Source organism: Falco biarmicus, chromosome 1, assembly GCF_023638135.1.
Source record: "Falco biarmicus isolate bFalBia1 chromosome 1, bFalBia1.pri, whole genome shotgun sequence".
In the NCBI taxonomy this organism is placed as follows: domain Eukaryota; kingdom Metazoa; phylum Chordata; class Aves; order Falconiformes; family Falconidae; genus Falco; species Falco biarmicus.
Genome location: NC_079288.1, coordinates 67,183,850 through 67,203,928, shown reverse-complemented (window position 1 = coordinate 67,203,928; position 20,079 = coordinate 67,183,850). Strand labels below are relative to the sequence as shown.

Below are 20,079 nucleotides of genomic sequence, written 5' to 3'. Positions count from 1 at the left end.
TGATCAACAAACATATTGTCTGTATTTCCCTCTTTACCCTGTTCTACTTTTCCAGAAAGTGTATGTTCTGCTTAAAGCAATTGCTTCACATGCAGTAGCCACAAAAATACTACATAAGGCCATTCCGATCTGACAAACAAGAGCAGATGTCTTTTTAACTTTGAAAGGTAATATTGCTGAGCAATTCCAAAATTTACCTAGTGTACAAAACCCTAGACTTAGTAGACAAAGAGTAACAACACACTTTAAAGAAACCAAACTCAGGGAGGGATTCTGTCTCTTTTTGTGTTAAAAACCATTTACTGAATTTAATTGTTTAGTAAAGCAAGCATCACACAATGCTTCAAAATTTTAAAATTCAGGGATAAAAGTTTACATCCAAAAAGATGAATGGAAAATTGTGCTTTCAGACAGTACAGTTGTTTATCATACAGGGGGAACCAATTCATCTCACCATCAGACTCTGGGCAATTTTTTTTTTTTTTTTTTAATGTACTGTGTGTATATATATATGTATATGTGCAGTTCATATCCAGGTCCTGCAAAAATCTAAAACTATGTGCTTCACTTCATGTAGCAAAGGCACCTGTGTTATTCTCCCTTTTGGACAAAAGGTGATATTATGTTCCAGGTTTCCTGATGAAGAATACATTGATTTCTGAATATCTCACTTCCATCTCTACGTTGAGTGGCAACACAAACCACAAGAGAAGGCAGCGCTGTATTCCTGCTTACACTGGAAGAAGTTGCTCTGCAGGCCGTTTGAAGCATCAAACTTGTCACAAGGGAAACCGAGCAGAACTGTGAAGCAGAGGGATAGTAACAAAAGGCTATTCTGGTGTGAGGATAAATTGGAGTCATTCTAGCTCCACAAGCAGATGTTGCTACTGGATTGACATGTGGAGCCTGCTCCTGCTGGGGACAGGTAAAGTTTACCATTGGGACAGACGCAGAGCTCATAGATAGTCTGGCGAGGAGCTGAAGAGCTGGGTGAGGAGGAAGAGGAGGAGGAGGAGAAGGAGGAGGAGGAGGAGGAAAAGGAACCCACTGGTAGATTTCCCAGGCGAATTGTATCTGCGTTTAAAAATATCTACAAAAGGGGGAAAAAAAAAAGGAGTAAGTAAGTTTCTTTCAGCATTGTGACATATTTTAAAGAAGTGTTTTGAGGCAGTCATGAGCTTTTTAGAAATAGCTTAAAAAATTAGAAATATTTTCTTAGAATTATTAAAAATATTATTAGAAACATTAGAAATATGTATTAGAAATAATTTTTTTAGAAATAAAGCCCTGACATTTCCTGTTTTTCAACTCAGCGTAGTTCTATATCCATTGATACTCAGTACTACAGTATATGCAAATACTTCAACCAACATGTTGATTCAGATACAAGCACTGTCATACAAAAACATTTTGACAATATTTTTGAACAGGTTGAATTTTCACTTGTACATTTTATGATTAAAAATTATTCATTCATGGCAGTATTATATCCTTGCTCCAGAATAACTTGTATTTTAATAAGTGTGAAGTGACATTAAAGCACATTCCCCAGTGTGTTCCTGTAAGCAGCTGGAAATACATGCTGAACTGTTCTAAATTTTTGGGTCTTAACAACAGCTCCATCCAGAGAATAACTGAATAAGGGTAGAGTCATATGCACAAAATAAAGAGCTTATTTGATGTAAATTAAGAGAAGAAAAGATTTTAGGTTAAAGTCTTATTAAGAAGCCCATCAAGCTATTCCCATTTGTTTCTGAACAATGAGTATGATTTTTAAAAATGTTTCTTTTTTTTAATGTGCTTCCACTGAAAATAACACGATTCATCATGAAACTGCAGATACAGGTAATGTTTATGAATCTGTATCTAGCTCTGCAATATTTACACTTATGTTACATTTTCAGGGTGTTGAATAAACAATTTCATGAAATTAGTTAACTAAAGGAAAAAAAAACATGTCTTCCACTGACCCAAACAAACAAGTTTCCAGCTGTTTAGAATTTATTTTTATTTTTGAAAGAAGTAAATGAGAGCTGAAGTAAGATCAGTTATTACCTCGGGTGCAGACTAAGAACTAGAAGACGGGTAACAAATCAAAATGGCATTAAGCCATGCAGATAACAGTATGAAGGTTAGGAAAAGAAAGTTCCTTAAATACTTGCTATTGTTTTGAATAAGATACTGAAAATCAACAAAGCCAACTTGACACCATTGTATCACAATTTTGGCAGTATATGTAAAGAGCCTGGGAAGTTACGGTATATATTGCTTTTTCCTACAGGAAGCAAGTATTACTTTATGATAAATTCAGTGCTACGTGGCAGAAAAGCAATGCAAAAGCACTACTAAGCCCTTACTTAGAGAATGGTGAAGAAAAACAGGCTGGGAAAAAAATCAGGAAGGCCTGAAAAATCCCATACAAGGGCTGATGCACAGTCGTAGAATCATAGAATCACAAAATCATGTAGATTGGAAAAGACCTTTGAGATCATCAAGTCCAGCTGTTAACCCAGGACTGCCAAGTCCATCACTAAAACATGTCGCTAAGCACCACATCTACACATTTTGAAATACCTTCAGGGATGGTGATTCCACCACCTCCCTGGGAAGCCTGTTCCAATACTTGACCACTCTTTCAATGAAGACATTTTTCCTAATATCCAACCTAAACCTCCCCTGATGCAACTTGAAGCCATGTCCTCTCGTCCTGTTACTTATCTGGGAAAAGAGACCGACACCCACCTGCCTCCTTTCAGGGAGCTGAGGAGACCAATAAGTTCTCCCTTGAGTCTCCTCTTCTCCAGGCTAAACACCCCCAGTTCCCTCAGCTGCTTGTCATAAGACCCTTCACTAGCTTTGTTGCTCTTCTCTGGAAATGTTCCAGCACCTCAACATCCCTTTTGAAGGGAGTGACCCAAAACTGAACATAGTACTGGAGGTGCAGCCTCACCAGTGTCAAGTACAGGGGGATGATCACTGCCTTTGTCCTGCTGGCCACAAAGTTTCTGACACAAACCAGGATGTTATTGGTCTTCTTGGCCAGCTGGGCACACTGCTGGCTCATGTTCAGCTGGTTGTCAACTAGCACCCCCAGGTCATTTTCCTCGAGGCCACTCTTCCCCAAGCCTGTAGTGTTGCATGGGGCAGTTGTGACCAAGTGCAGGACCCAGCACTTCTCCTGGTTGAACATCATACACTGGCCTTGGCCCATCGGTCCAGCCTGTCCAGATCCCCCTACAGAGCCTTCCTGCCCTCCAGCAGATCAGCACTCCCCCTCCCCTCCTCCCCCCCACCCCTACCAAATTGGTTTGTCTGCAAACTCACTGAAGGTGCACTCAATGTCCTTGTCCACATCATCAATATAAATACTAAACAGAACTGGCCCTAACACTGAGCCCTGGGGAACACCACTTGTGACTCCATTTACTACCACTCTTTGGGTTTAGACATCCAGCCAGTACCCTACACTTTTTATCCAGTGAAGGGTACACTCATCCAAGCCACAAGCAGCCAGTTTCTTGAGGAGAAAGCTGTGGGAGGTGGTGTCAAAGGCTTTACTAAGTCCAGGTAGACAACATCCATAGCTTTTCCCTCATCCACTAGGTCGGTCATCTTGTCGTAGAAGGAGATCACGTTAGTCAAGCAGGACCTGCCTTGCATAAAGCCATGCTGGCTGGGCCTGATCCCCTGGCTGTTCTGCACATGCCACGTGATGGCATTCAGAATGTTTTCTGCTCTTCTTGTAGATGGGCATCACATTTGCTAACCTCCAGTCTTCTGGGATCTCTTCAGTTTGCCAGGACTTTTGATTGATGATGGAGAGTTGCTTGGTGAGCTGTTCCACAAGCTCCCTCAGTACCCTTGGGTGGATCCCATCTGGCCCCATAGACCTGTGCATGTCCAAGTGGAGCAGCAGGTCACTGACTATTTCCTCCTGGACTCTGGGGACTTCATGCTGCTTCTTGTCCCTGTTTTCCAACTCAGTGGGCTGAGTAGCCAGAGAGAAGCTGGTCTTACTATTAAAGATGGAGGTAAAGAAAGCATTAAGTACCTCAGCCTTTTCCTTATCCTTTGTGGTAATGTTTGCCTCTCTGATCTTCACCCTGCATAACCTCACAACTTATAGTCCTCTGGAGTTGCCTTCCCCTTCTTCCAAAGGTGATAAACTCTCCTTTTTTCCCCTGAGTTCCAGCCAAATCTCTCTGTTCAGCCAGGCTGGTGCTCTCCTCCACTGGCTTGTCTTTCAACACATGGGGCTGGACTGCTTCTGCACCTTTAAGACTACCTTCTTGAAGAACGTTCATCCTTCCTGGAATGCTTGGTCCTTCAGGACTGCCTCCCAAGGGACTCTGTCAACTAGAATTTGAAACAGGCCAAAGTCTGCCCTCTGGAAGTCCAAGGTAGTGGTTCTGCTGACCCCCTAACTTAATTCTCTGAGAATCAAAAACTCCATCATGTCATGATTCCTATGCCCAAGATGTCTTCTGACACCCTGTCACTCAACAGTCCTTCCCTGTTTGTAAACAATAGTCATTTTACCATTCATAACAGAAGCATTGTAAATGACTGGGATTATCAAAGGAAATACAGCCTGAAAGTAGTCCCAAACAATATAACCCCCCTATCATTGTGAATTATCCAGTTCCTAGAGTGAAATACTGTTATTGATGCAAATTTACACCAAAAGGAACAGAAAGGGAGAATTTCAGAGGCACAGGTGGCAATTGCATAGCATGATGTTTGTTTTAATTCACATTCTGACTGATAGAGGAATTAATTACAAAAACAGAATACAGCAAATGATCATCTTTCTTTTCTAATTTATATGACAAAGGAATTATGTATTTACACACACATACACCCATTGCTGCTTTAAAAGTCCAGTATCATAGACCTGAGATAATTAGGAGTCAAAAACCCCTGCAGAAAAAAATTAGAAGGAAGAAATACAGATGGTGATGAGAACAACTTAATAATGTTCACCTAGAATTACAACCAAAAAAACCCAACAACAACAAAAAAAGATTACACATGCAGAAACATTCAGCTCAGCTAGTAGTAAATGCGAAAGTAACTATAGTGAGCATAAGAAAAAAAAATAACAGATGAGGGAAAAAAGAATTTGGTAGCAAACTAGAAGCTAGGAACTGGTAGAATGAACGAAGGAAACAAAAGACAATCATCAATGGAATACTGAGTAACAAAAAGTACTCTTTCACTTCTCCTATCAATAATAAAAGAAATGATAACAAGTCCAACTTTGATGTAGGAAATATTAAGGTAGCAATGATGGAGTTATCAATAGTATTGCATAAAAACCCAGTAGCCTTCAACAGTGTAAGCTCTATGTAAGTATATGTATCTTTTATACTGAATAGTGCTCAGCATAGTTCTGCACTTGGAGAAAAATCAGGTACTGATGTCAGAACATGACTGTGATAAAATACTTTCAATTTCAACAGTAACTCTACCGGATATTAAACAGGAGACAGTAATGTCAGATACTTTTAATCAGCAGCTCTTGACAACTTTTAACAAATAGTTCCCCCAATAAATCTGACTAGTCTCTTGGACTTTTAATACTGATTTCCAGTAAGCCATGATATAATTGGAATATCAAAGTTGAGGAAAAGACTCTTTCTATGCTTTTGTTTTAAAAAATGGAAGCAGGAGGTATCAGAATATTATATATGTGATAATAAAAGACACTTCAGTGTAGAAGACATACATGTAAGGAAATCAAACAACAAGATTAGCTATCTGTACTTTTGTCAGAATGCGTGATTGGCCATTTTAACACTTTAGGTGCAGTGGTGATGGGGAAGGATCATGAGAAATCTGTAAACCAAAATCAAATGGGTTCTAAAAGATGTGTCTCAATTCAAACAAGAATTAACTCAGAAAAAAATAGAGGGCATGTGTGTCTGAGATCAGGCTAGATTTAAATCTTTTGAACTTTATTATAATTTTCTAGGAGCTCAATATTTTTATGTGTTTACATCAGGACAGCTATGCTTCTGCAACTCCTCATTGCAGATGTTCTATAGGGTAATGCTCTAAGCCTTGCATCCAGTGGACGTTACTCCAGCATGCATTACAATACAATGTAATTCAGTTATTTTGCTCATTAAATTAAATGATCTTTTTAATCATAGCTGGGCACGCCTTTCCACTGGTGTTTACAAATTTCACAGTGTGATGTAGATCAATCCAGGTTTTCCTGGTATCATAATCTTGAGTGGTAGGTATCAGGTCCTGTCCCAGCACACATCCCAGAACATCTGGTGAGCAATGTGGATACCAGGGTACAGTGTCTGAGAAAAACTGAAGCAGCTTCTTGAGAGGGTGTATCTGCTGTGGTGAGCCTAAGAAGCTCTACGTCTTTGCAGAAAGCTGGGAAGGCTGTGCAATTTAAACAGACTCCCATAGCTAATTGCTAGGGAACCCCGAGATGAAGAAAATTAATAAAGACGGCTTAAAGCCAGCATTGAAAGCTACTATGTATATATGCTGTTGCAGTTATAAACAAAGGCTAAATTTACAGATGCAACATTCTTTCTATAGTTAAGCAGGGGTCCAAATCTGCCGTCCCAGTGGCCCAATACATAAGGAATCTCAGGGGAAGAGTTTCATGATATAGCCCCTCCCTTCCTATCATCTGCTAAAAACTGAAATTCATGTCCAAAAAGTCCTCCAACATCAGTAAAACTTAAACTACTTATTGCCTGATGTTATGAGGTGTTTAAGGAGAAGGGAAGAAGTAGCAAGACAAAAAATGGAACAGTATTATGTTCCCAGGGAACACTGTTGCTAGATGACAGTAGTTAATGGAAGCACCTATATAGTGGTCTTTCTCTAATCTTTTGTGCTGTGAAAGGTACGAGATAAGCCATTCAATACTTCATATACATCAAGGCCATGCAAGACAGTCATGCTCCGAGTCTCACACCTCAGCAGATAAATAGGCAAGAATAAAAACAATTCTTTCATCCATTCTTGGAAAGATTACAAAATGGAAAAGCCAGCAGCTACTCACAGACATGCTGTTTCACGGAGAGCAGAGCACTAAGCAGCATAATTTTGTCTAAATGTTTAAGGTTTAGAAATCCTAGAACATTGCTTTGTCTTGCACATCTTAGAGCCAAGAAAAATATATTAGCCCTATAATATTTAAAAGTAGACCCGCTGACTAATTAAAATCAGAAGGAGACAACTTTCAGTGGGCAAAGTATAGGCATGAGGTAACAAAATCAAATATTCCTACAAGCCATTTCATACAGAGACATGAAACTGCCATGTATAGACTTTCTCCACTGGGTCCTTGACTAAGCTTTCTCAGGACAGGAGATGGTAAGCTAAGTTGATAAAGCCAAATGAAAGATTTCAGACTTATATTTTTTAAGAGTTTTCTGTATCCATGTACAGTTTGATTGGACAGGTAATTCTACAGAACTGCAAAGGCGTATTCCAGGGCTAATGTAGATAAGAAATGGCAGGAAACTGGAGGAAATGTGGACAAAAAGGAAAGCTGAAAGGCTGGTGTTCATCAACCAGTATGAGGAGACATGGTAGTGACATCTCCCTATATAAAGCTTTCTGATTCCCTTAAGCTCTTCAGAATTAATCTAAATTATAACAATGCAAGATTCTGTCTCTACTTTTTGCTCTTCTGCATATGCTATCAGAAGCATACATAAAAAGAGGATTATATAGATTGGGTCACTAAACTCAACTATGTAATTTTCATGTGCCAGTATGTTTTAACATTCTAGATGAAGATGAACTGTAGGATAAATTGAAGTACTTTAGTTCACATGTGCTATTTGTTCTTACTGTGTTCTAATCTGTGATTCTGACATTAATTTTAAAACCATTCACCTAAACTAGCTTTCATTAAATCTGAAAGATAGTTCAAAGAAAAAAATATTCATAAATATTAACTTGATAGCATATATCTTGTAAAATCTAAACATATGCTGGCACGGTATCTGGAACCATATCTGTCATAATGATTAATAGTATCGAGGAACTGTTAAACAGTGAAATGAATGGGATGACTGGGATGAAACTGAATATACTAAATATTCAGAGAAGACCAAAAGATCTAGTACAATTTGTGTACTGAAAATAAGAGTAGGATCAATTGACCACAAGATAAATGAGACCTTTGGGCCAAAGCATGGTCTGATGTGGATCATTTTCTCATTCTGAAGATTATACCTGATACACCTTGACAGAGGCACCCTGGCAAATTTCTTCTTTTGTTAACATGGCTCTCATTCCCACCTCCATGTTATGCCTGGAACTACTGACAACTGAAAGCGATACGAAAACTAACACACACACACACATGTTCAATATAACATTGATATATATATATGTTAAATATAACATTGTACCTTAGTGAAGTGTTCTATACCTGTTTGATAGGAAGAATGTGTTTTGACTTTTGACTACTGAAGTAGTGTTTATGAGAGTAATGTTTTGCTTAAAGTCCAGATTTTTGTAAAATAATATTAAACAAACACAAGCACACATTGTAATTTCTGAGTTATAACCACAGTGCAAATTAGATGGCTGGCAACTGAAGCAAAAATTTTCTGATATATTTATTCTTTCTATTAAGGAAATAATTTTTAGGGATGATCAAATGGGGTTGTTGTGAACACTGACCAGTAGAAGTTTACAAGCTCCAGTGCTTATGGAATGCCCTTGCACATAACGATTAGCAGAATAAAAGTCTACATGATATCAGAAGTCTTTGAAAATTCATTCAGTTGGGGGACAGATGTGACAACTTTGTGATTTATGTACCCAACCCAGAAAGATAAATCTATTTGGAATATTTGTGCTTAGTCTACCAAGTACAAAAACTTATTAATTAATTATCATTTAAATCAGAACTAGATTAAAATGTAATATTAATAGAGAAATAATTTACTTCTATAATAAATTATTCATTGTCACTTCTTTTTATTTTTCTGATAAAATGGTCAATGACATTTGTCTTCCAAATTTGCCCGTGAACAAAATGTTCACTTTGCTTTTGTAGTTTGGGAATGCTGCATTTTGGTTGTAGACTTCCACATAGAAATTATTTTTTACTATAAATTAACTTACACATTAATAATTGTTTTAAATTGAAAATGAAAGTTTTTGTTTAACAAGAGAATGGCATTTTAATAGTTTTATTATATGTCAAAAGATCTTAATAGAATTCTTGAAATCAAAAATTAAAAAAAAAACCAGAGAAAATTTCCCTTTATTTTAAATAGTCTCTTTCCTCCCAGACAACAGTGACAAGTCAACTGGTTAATACCATGCAAAAAGGCTGTGATAACAAAATGCAGCACATAATTTTTAGACAGTTTTTGGTGAATAAACAGTTGATCTTTGAGCTTTAGAGCCTGCCATTGCTTATTTTTTATTGAGCTCACTTCATCCATATCAAACGTTTAATTTTGTTTTTTCTTTGCAAACATTTAATCTCAGACAAACAACTCAGCTGAATTGAACTAATCTATGAAATGTTGCTGCCTTTGATCAGCTATTTCTCTGTAGTCATGGCAAGCACCTTGCAGAACAAGAACAAGGTAATTCTGGTTCAATGTATTTAGATAATTTTAAAAAATTCCATATTTTTTTCCTGTTTCAGAACATAAAAATAATCCACAAAAATCCCACCAAACCCAAAGCCTTAAAATTGTACTGTTGGTTGGGTTTACAAGTGAAGATTAGTCAAGTTTTATTAAGTATTAATCTCTGTGTTAAATACATCTCCTGGACTTACAAAGAGAACTGGATACGAATATAGATCAAATATTAGTAAATTATGCATTTGTTAGTCTCTTCAAAATAAACTTGGGAGTATGCTTTGTAAACTGTGTTGTGCTAAAACGGTAACTATAAACTTGGTGTCTTGTCTGCTACACTGATTTTGAGTAAACTTTGTTAAAGTATTGCTCATTTTTAATACGACAGCTATAAGCCTCACCAAGGATCAGCCTCATTATGCCAGAAACAGCCAAATATAGTCTACAAACGATACTATGAAGGAGTTTAATTTGACAAGGAAATACAAGGGCATAAAGTAAACGGGAAAAAGGTCACAGACAGATTGACTAGTATGAACATGTTTGTAAAAATCAGAAGCCTCTGTGAGTTGCTTTGCCTTCATTTACTTGGTCATTGACAGTCAATCAGATGCAATGATCGTGCAGAGCCCAGCTTACATAGAAGCTGCTTGCAAAAATACATAGAAGCTGCATAAGACTCAGAAGAGCTGAGGTGAGTTAGCAGCCTTCTCCTTCAAAGGGTGGCATATTGTCAAAACCATCAAAATTAGTTGTTAGACCAATGAGTGGACAATATCAAATGATCCTTTAAGCTTGTTATCATTATATGATCATGTGTTTCAGGCTCAATTCTAACATATTGTCATGCCTAGCAAAATCTAGTATCTACAGAATTCAAAACTGATCTGTACTTTTGTATTGTATTTATATGTGAAAGAAGTAGTAGTAATCAACTAGCAGTCATCGTGCTGAATTTCCAGGCAAGAAATGTTCTTTTTCTTCTTATATGAACCAATAGATTCAGCTAGAGCCTGGGGCTTCACATTTCATTTTTCTTGTAAATGATTGCTGCTTTAAACCATTGGTTATAGTTTATTTATAGAGTAATACATAGTTCGCAATTAAATGCCAAGCTATAATTAAATCAAAGGATTCTGCTGATGCCTCAACTCACAAGGGTGCAAGCTCAAGAGCTGTATAAAGGGCAGTGGAATCTGAGTCTAAATTACAGCCCCCAGTATTCAGTCTGGGATCACACATTATAATGCGTAATAGGGCTAAAAGGATTATTATAAGACTGCAGTAAATAAAAAGAAAACGTATCAAACAGCAGAATTCAGAATACTTGCAGAGGCATTCAGTTTATGATGTGGGAGGCTGAAGATTATACTGCATGAGAAATAAGGCTAGAAGAAAAGTATTCATAAACACATTTATGTTCTTAAAATATTCTTAACTTATTCATAAATAAAAATAAAATATATGTTTCATATATTAATCCACAGTAATATCATAATGTTCTGCTACATGGCTGTAAGTGGTTGATTCCAGTTTCCACATAACTATTTTCTGGCATAACAGGGCAATAATTATGCTATAGAAGGAAAATATTAATTCACATATCTTTGATGACTTTACAAATAAGCTTACAAAAATTAATAAGTTAAATTTAGTTAACTAGTGTGAGAATAATACAAATAACTTGTCTTTTTCTAGTACAAGAAATGTCTTATCATAAAAATGGCTCACAGATCCAATTTACAAAGACAATATTCTTTTATTCATGAAAGAAACCTGACTGATAAAGCATACATTTTGAGGCTAAATGAAAATTATTTTTGACATGGATACTTTGTTTAGTTTTAAAATGTATTTTATTTAAAATGAGTAATGATAAACCCTTTACACTTTTTTCCATACTGTCTGGTAATGTGTGGTATATCTGTTGGGCTGTAAGCAAAGATACCAATCGATATTCTGTTATGTAGACATTTTATCCATCAGATCTTTGCCCTAGCTCCTCACACCAGGCTGTAATTAGTCCAGCAATTCCCTAATGTGGTCACAGTAACTTTGCACAATCAGTGATGCTGTGGAAACTCGTCGTAAGCCTTCCAAAGGGATTTTGCATTTTGCTCTGACCCTCTCTAGTAGTAAGAGATAAAATAGCAGAATATAAAGGCATTGGTCAGACCTCAGGATGGAATTTCTCTTGAGATTTCAGGAACAGTTCTTTACAGATCTTACTGGAATTGCAAGTATTGAAGAGATAATTAGACCCTGAACTTTGTCAGAAGAGAACAGCTCCTCAGCAAAGAGTGGGGAAAGGTAGGTAACTTGCTCTCTGATAACTATCAATCTAACATCTACGTGGGAAATCACAGGAAGGCAAAATATTTATCATGTAGAGGAATATAATGATCTTTAATATGAAGTTCAGCAAAGTCTGCTTTACAATGGCACTTTTTCTCCTACAAAACATTTAATGCTGAATTGAATTCCAGTTATGAATAATACATAATACAGTCATTATACCCTTTCTTGAGTTCCCATTCTTACAGTCCAACTGATGTCACAGGACTATTATTTCCCAAACTACCTTTTCAGTAAGTCATAGTAAATACTTTAAAAAAATTAGAAGTCATGCGATAAACTCACAGCGTTGATACAGAAAAAAAATATGACTGATGAATTCACAGATTAAATATTTGTACAAAGCACCACACAGATGCATGGTACCAAAGCAAGACATACAACCGTTGCCTCAGGGATCATGCAGGACTGAGGAACGGTAACAGTCTGGTTTTATTTTTTGCTTTTTCATTTCCATTTGAATATTATGTTTTAGTGAAAGAAAAAAAATACATTGCAGGTGAAAAAACTATGTTAATAAATTAGGAAACATACTAGACTGGGTAAGGTTTGGATTTATGGAGGAGAAGCAAAAAAGGTTACAGGAAGCTGTAACTCCTGTAATAAAAATACCAATAGAAAGGACAAGGGGGATGGAGGACAGTATTTGCTGTTAAAAGAGGATTAGATTGTCCTTACTGCTACCTCAGCAACTTTAGGAAACAGTAACAAAGACTTGATATTTGAAGAGGTGGTAAGTAAAGATGAGAGACCGGGAAGAGCTGGCTTTTGGAGAAACTCAGAAATAAGATGGAGCATTTGGCATATAAATATTTGAGGCTCTGAATTATGAAATTGTTGTGTTTTAATTATGCAGGACAGACACTTGCATCAATAGAAAAATGTTATCAAAACAGACTTTTGATGCAGCATATTGACCAAAATTGTTCCTGACTACATTGTAATACAAAGAGTGCATTGCAGGGGATTATCTGTCACAGATGTGAATGGTGGTTTTGTTTGTTATTGTTTATTTGGATAGTTCATAAAGTATTGGGGAACATTTGGTAGAAAATACATAATAAAGCACAAAAGGCAAAAAAATTCTAAAAAGCTCCATTCCCAATAAGATAGCTACATTAAACAACCAGTTTGTCTTCATAATCATAAAGACAAAATGCTGTAACCTGGCAAGTCCCATGGAGAACAATTTGAAAACCTATCCATTTCTCCAAAGTGCCTAATAGCAATCTGAGTGCCTTTGATACCCTTGCTCAAGTCTTTTTAATGTTATATCATTTTAAGGATTGAAGATGAAAGTGCTTTCATACCAGTAATCTTTCATGCGTTTCTGCAGTACAAGGATTGCCAGTGAAACCAGTGACCCAATTTAAAATAATTTTCGTGAGTTTGCACAGGTTTACACATGAAGAATCTATACCAAAATGTTTTTATGTTGGGCTGATCACTGAAACAAGACACTGATGAAACCGTGAACATACCACTGAAGTACTCTGTCTCTGTTACAGAGATAGTAATAGTTCAAGGAAAAAAAAATCACATGTAGAACAAATTTGTTTAATGAAATTTAAATCCAAATTAATCCAAACTTCTCTTCTTAGTTTGTCAGATTCAACCAGAGTAATTTTTTACTACTATTGCTTGGCTGTCTCTATCCCACGGATGCGCTGAAGGACTGGTTAGCTTTTTCCTTGACTATTAGTTAAATGAATATAAATAAGAATTATTTTTAATATAACAAGATTTCACTGTGAATAAAACTTAGTGATTCAAATATTTGAAAAAAGCAGATAAGTATTAATAACTGAGCAAGCGAAACCAAAATTACTTTAAGACAGGCAAACGCAGAACACTTCCTGTGATGTTTACCTTGCTGCAGAATAAACTGTCCTCACACTGTTTGCATTACAATGGGCAGAGCTGTAACTTACCTCCCCTTCTGTGGACTGTAAGTGCAGTTCTTTCCTACAGGTAGCCTTTAAGTCTCCTGCAGCTGCATTGACTTGCACTCCTCTGGGTGCTTCCATCACCAAAGATCTCGTAGGAGATTCAAGTCTGAAAGACAAAAAGAATCACTGAATCCAACCATCAAAACCCACTCAGTCTCAAAACCTACAATGCATGTAGATATAAAGGTTTTGAATGGTAAAGCAGTAGAAACTAGTTATACATGTGGTTCTCTCACTACACTTTATGAACTGGACAAAGAAAAAAAAAAGTATGTTTAAATCTATTCCTGTTTGAGACAGTTCAGCATATACTGATATAAGCTTCTCTGCTTAGTGATGCTTTCTGGCATTATTACCCAATTTACTTGACTATACTAATACTGAAATATAGGTACTTAAAAATCCACACATCTGTGAGTGCTTCTGTAATGCCAGGTTAATAACTACAGTCTGCTTAGTGACCAATGACAAAAGTTCAACTAGATAAAAAGAAAATAAAAAGTTTTAAATAATGATGTAAAACTGATTAGAATGAGTGTATTCACAGGTTCATTCATATTTCTTGTAGGTCTAGCAGCACTATATATGAAGAAGAGAAAAAAAATCTGTTATGTCTCTATCATTGTGCAGTTTTTGTACATTTTTTTCTTTTCTTCAGAATAGTCATTATGCTCTTTAACCCTGTTATAATAGGGTTAAGAGAAATATCACTGGCTTCTGGTATCTTTCCTCAAAGCAGCTACTGTCCTACTGTCAGTTTTTCAATTTCTTTCTGTCCTATACTCACGATCCTCCACGACCTTAATGCAGAACTATGACACTTTCTTAGCTGTGTTATCTCACAGTATTGTACAGGTTTTTCTTGAAAGGGAAGTACTAATGCAAGGATTTCATAGAAGTTGTGTTCACACACTGACTAGGAAAGATGATTGGATGAAAACTATTGAACTAGGGAAAAAAAAAAAAAGGATTCTAATTGTATTCAGCTCTAGACTTATCGCATAGCCCCGTTAAGAGGGAGATAAATCTTTTAATCTCTTTATGACACAATAATATTATGGCAGAACACAGTTCCACTTTACATGAACAAAGGTTTTTTGTAAGATGAAAGATATTAATGGTAGAAATGTCTAGAATGAGTAGCTTGAAGAAAACAGTGTATTTCTTTCTTCAACAAATTGTATTTTGAGTGTTAGGTCACATCCATCCAAAAATATAATGAGGTACTAAAGGTATAAAGGAAAAAATATTTTATCAAGAAATTTGCTACAGAAAAGCCAAATGAAAAAGCTGTCAAGCAATGGAACAAGAGAATTTCAGTGTATTTGAACTATTGATTTTTTTAAGTGTTCAGAATACTTATGAATTATCATTTTGAAACCAAAATGCCACATTTGCATGCAAAGTTATTGAGATGGTGTCTGTGAAATATTTGTTTGTTACATGTCGCTGACATTTAATAGAGAACAGGGAGTGGCGGAAGGAAAGCAATTATTTGGCAACACAAAATGAAACTATTAAAAGCATGTGTCCAGATAGAGAAAAACACTATTTGTAGCTACCTGTATAAAAAAAAGCATACATGGGATACTTATAGATAAAAGCAGCAGAAAAGTCTATATTTCTGTTACTATTCTGTTCTGCCATTTTCTTTTTTTCTTTTTTTTTTTTTTTTTTTTTTTGACACCCTGTAGGGAGAAGTTAATAGAAGGTTCTGCAGCTCTTTGCACACGGGAAGAATCCAAATATCATTAATTATTTAATCATGTACATGTGTTTTTCAAGCGATGATTTGTGAACTTCTGATGGGTATAAGACAGCAGAAAAAGAGCTTCCAAAACCTTTTAGAAACCATGTAAAAGGTAAAGCTTAGAAATTAGACTTTTGAAAATACTCTGTCACCTTAATGAGTTTTTACCCTGAATTTAAAAGGAAACGGAATTGTATAAATGTTAAACAACTGGATACATCCATCAGCAGCATATTTTTTTTCAGCAGCAGATTTTTGTGATTTATATCTTACTTTCTAGGAAAATGAACACAGTGTTTTCAGCTGTCATTTCATAATAATGAAGATTAAATTTCTCTTAACTACATTTATTACATTGAATTGATGGGTATTAGCAGTGTCACAGATATTTCTGGTTTCATAACATCAAACCCACCCCCAGACTTGATTGAAATTTTTCAAGAAATTGACAATAAAAATGGATTTAGATGTATCTTTCAAGAAACTATGATTTTGTTTGAAGAATAAACTTTATTTTTCCAAAACACATGACAGAGTAGTTTTGCCTGGTTTCATCATGGTTTCTTATGAACTATATTAACATAAATGACTTCCAGTTTGGGTGGAATGAAGATATTTAGGCAATTAAATTCTGAACTTGAGAAGAAGTTAGTATCAGCCTTCTACACACTGTGGAGAACAAATTTCCTTTTCAGACAATAGATTTTTTTTGAGCAGCTTTCCGAAATCAAATAATGTGGTAGAAATGTCAGTGAATGGTTGAAGATAGCGGCGTAGTTTTTAAAACACCACCCATCTATTAGGAAAATGTAATGCCTAAATCTGTTTTACAGTTACAAACTTACTTTTCTTATTGTTCTTTGGATGATCTACATCTGAAAAGTGACTTAACTGTACAGTCTGCAGCATGCTACTGGAAATGCAAGAGTCTACACACATAGAGAGATTATTTCCTTAATGCTTGGTGATAAATGAGGTTTGATATGCAGCTGTTTATAATATTTTTCTTTCTGTCACATTTCTGAAAGCTTTAATCTTTACTATAAAGTTATTGTAACCCTCCTCATTGTAATACCCATCCCTCCAAGGAAAACTGCATTATTACAATAGCATATCAAGAATTTGCTTTCCTTTCAGATTTACTGATGGTCTGTCACAGTGGCATTTACATCTATGACGGAACCCTATTCATAGAATTTCTTTTTTCTTTTTTTTTTTTCCATACAACAAACAGCTATGATGGAGAAGGTACCTACTGCTGTTATTTGGCAGAAAATACAACACTGCAGGGAAGAGGCTTTCAAAAAGGGGTTTTTAAATAATACAATCTGTCAATACACTATATGTGATACAGACAGATGAGCTATCCAGAGCAGAGAAGGGCTTTTTTCTTTTTTTTTTAATCAATGCTTAATTTGTGAAAAAAAAAAACCAAACAAATTTCAGAGGATCAAAGCTATATGAATTTGAGTTGAATTTATTAAAGAATTATTGCTAAAAAAAGGAATCTTCAAATATCTTGAATATGTTCCTTTGAAGGTATTAAAATATTTCTCATCAGAAATGCAAAAACATTTATTTTTCATTTCGTATTTTCTGTTTACAAGCTGACCTAGATTGTATTTAAGGTAAATAATTTAATAAATGAACCAAAAGGTTTCATTTTGGGTTTTAAGAAATTTCATGTACCTTTTGCACATCCCTTGTATTCACATGGGATATAATTTATCTATGTTAATTTTGCTCTGCTGGTTAGCAGAAGGTATTTCTTATAATAGAAGGAAATAGAAGATTCCCCTGTGCAGATGTGAATAACATATTTGCTTCATGTGTATTTAAGAAGTGGTTCCAACCCATGCTACTTAGTAAAACTATTGATATGAACCTCTACCAATTTGGAATTTGTATCCAAAACAGGGGATTGAAAAATATGCTCTCAACTAGAGGTCGCACATCTAAAGCAGGTACTCATTTACCCTTTACTGGCATCTTTACACCTGGGGGTCAAGAAATCATTCAATACTCCCCAGTATTTAACTTTTATATATGATGGTTTTGCCAACATCAGCTGTGGCTTCTTTCAGTTAGCATAGGAATACAGTTACTTAAAAAAAACCAAAACAAACATTTTGCAAATATAAAACCAATGAAACATTGCCTTGGTAAGCTCTTTCTAGATTTCTATAGATTAAAATAATGGTGTAATTGATCTTGCTGCCTATGGGTAAAGAGTTGTGTCAGACTGGGTCTGCCGAGAGGTAAGATACACAAAGAGGAGAAGGGAAGGCAAAAGGATGTGCCAAGCTTCTCTCTATCCCTCTTCCTACTTCTTCCTTGTAAACAAGCACTTCCAACACTGAAACCCCACAGAACACAGGGCCGTCCTCCATTTTGTTCCAAATTAGAATGAAGGATATTTAAGAAAAAAAAAATATTGAAAATGTCTTTTTCCAGAAACCTCAAACGATTTTAAATATATTTTTTTTTCATTTCTGTTATTATGAAAAGAGGAGCTGGCTGCCCTGATACTCAAGGAAACTGGTTTCAAGAGTCCTCCAGTGAGACCAAGAGTCCTTAAAAGAGGCCACTGAACACGGATGTTGCTAGAAAAACTTAGGGTTTCCATTCAGTCCCTTTCCTGGAAGTCAGGCTGCAAACTCCAGTATTATCCACAAAGAATAGCCAGGGACTTTGATGATCATGGTGACAAAAAAACTGGAAGCCATTTTTAAGATATTGTAACTATTCAGAGGATTCTTGATTAACTGCATTTGACATCACAGTGGGAATGCTATGAAAAGAAAATTACTATTCACTCATTTCATTCTCATTACTTATACTATTTACAAGATTATAAATGCACCTTTTAACATATATGTGACTAAAAAACTCTTTTTGATACACCTCCACATATTTGCAAGACACATACAAATCGTTGTCAGAATAGTTATTTTACCTGAAGCTTGTTGCATTCTGATGTTTTTAACTAAATGCTTATACTTTCAGGGTGATTTTTTTTTTTAATTGAATTACAACAGTCAGTGTGCAGGCCTCATGAATCCTTAGTATTGTTCACTAATCATCAGCTATCCTTTACAAGGAAGCAAAATTCTCAGATGCTCATATGAAGCTTTCTTTGATTTATGTGGGAACCTAACCTTCAAGGGCACAATATTTTGTGACTACACAGCACGAGTCTTAAATAGGACAAAGTTAACTAAATGTTTTATGGAATAGGTAATGGCCTAAACCACTAAATATTAACATGACTTTTTTTTTCCCCCCAATATCCAAATTTTTAACTCATGGACAATAAACTTAAATAAAGAGGAAGCTTTCTTGACTGAAAGCAGAACAGTAGAATGGCATTCAGCATAACATTTCACGTTATGTCCATGCTCTGCATGTCACTGACTTTGGCATGTGTCAGCATGCCCTTATTATAATTCCTGAAATTCTCATTAACCCAGAAATCACCTCACTGGGCTCAGATCTGAGTTCTAATTGCCCTGTTCATGTCACTGGTTTCAGTTCAGTGGGTCTGCATTGTCATAGCAACACTTGAAACAACTGAATATTTTAATATTATTTGACATAGATGATAAATCAGAAAAACAATTTCCCCACATAAGGGAAATAAAGGATCTCTTCTGAGAATGTAAAAGACACAAGTTACTGAGTAGGAAAAGTAAGGAATAAAATGTCATTGAAGAGTTTTCAGCAATGTTATTAAAGGACTAGAAAAAGTGAAGGAGCATCAAGGAATGATAAGGAGTGCTGGACAGAGCAAATGTTTAAAGCAAGAGCTTGACAAAATGAGCAGGTGATGTGAGGAAGGTTAAAGAGAACTTAATGCATGGTTGTTTCTTAGAGTGGGTGGGGACATAGCCAGAATAGCTAAAGACAAGAAAATTATCAAAATCCAAAATAATATTAAGAACATAATAAACCAAAAACCTAACTGGAATCTCAGGCAGTAATAAATCATGCCTTCTAGAATGAAAAGTCCACTAAAACTGATATCTTCGAAAACCAACAAAATCAGTAGAACTGTAGAGTATAGAATCTGAGTTTTCATGTCTTAAAGAAATACCACAACATGCTTGGGAGTTCATACTGTTAGACAAAGATCTGGATATGGCACAATCCAAAGTAGTCCCTTAAGAAAAGGTATGGAAAAAAAAAAAATCTTCATAGCCCTGAAATCTTAGAGCTACCCCTATTCCACTCAAAACATTCACCTTCCTATAATCTTCCTTACTTTTGTTCTGATCTGAAACCCCTTCTACACATGCCCTGCTACTCCGCTGAACTCCTTACATGAAGTTCATTTTATTTCCAGAAATAGCTCCCTTACCTCAGTTGTCTTTCAGAATATATTTTCTTGAAATAGAAATCTATCTTGGCAGAAAAGGATTGAAGCAACATGCCC

The 20,079-nt window shown here is 35.8% G+C and overlaps 1 protein-coding gene across 1 annotated transcript in view; it reads right to left on the bottom strand.

Moving 5' to 3' along the window:
• Positions 1-648: 648 nt before the first annotated feature.
• Positions 649-20,079, bottom strand: part of SGCZ (sarcoglycan zeta) — a 222,824-nt gene continuing 203,393 nt past the window's right edge. Inside the window, exons 5-6 of the mRNA XM_056352775.1 lie at positions 13,880-14,003; positions 649-1,090 (exon numbers count right to left, since the gene is read on the bottom strand). Of these exons, the coding sequence (XP_056208750.1) occupies positions 863-1,090; positions 13,880-14,003 (352 nt within the window). The 3' untranslated portion in view covers positions 649-862. The remainder of the gene's footprint in view (positions 1,091-13,879; positions 14,004-20,079) is intronic.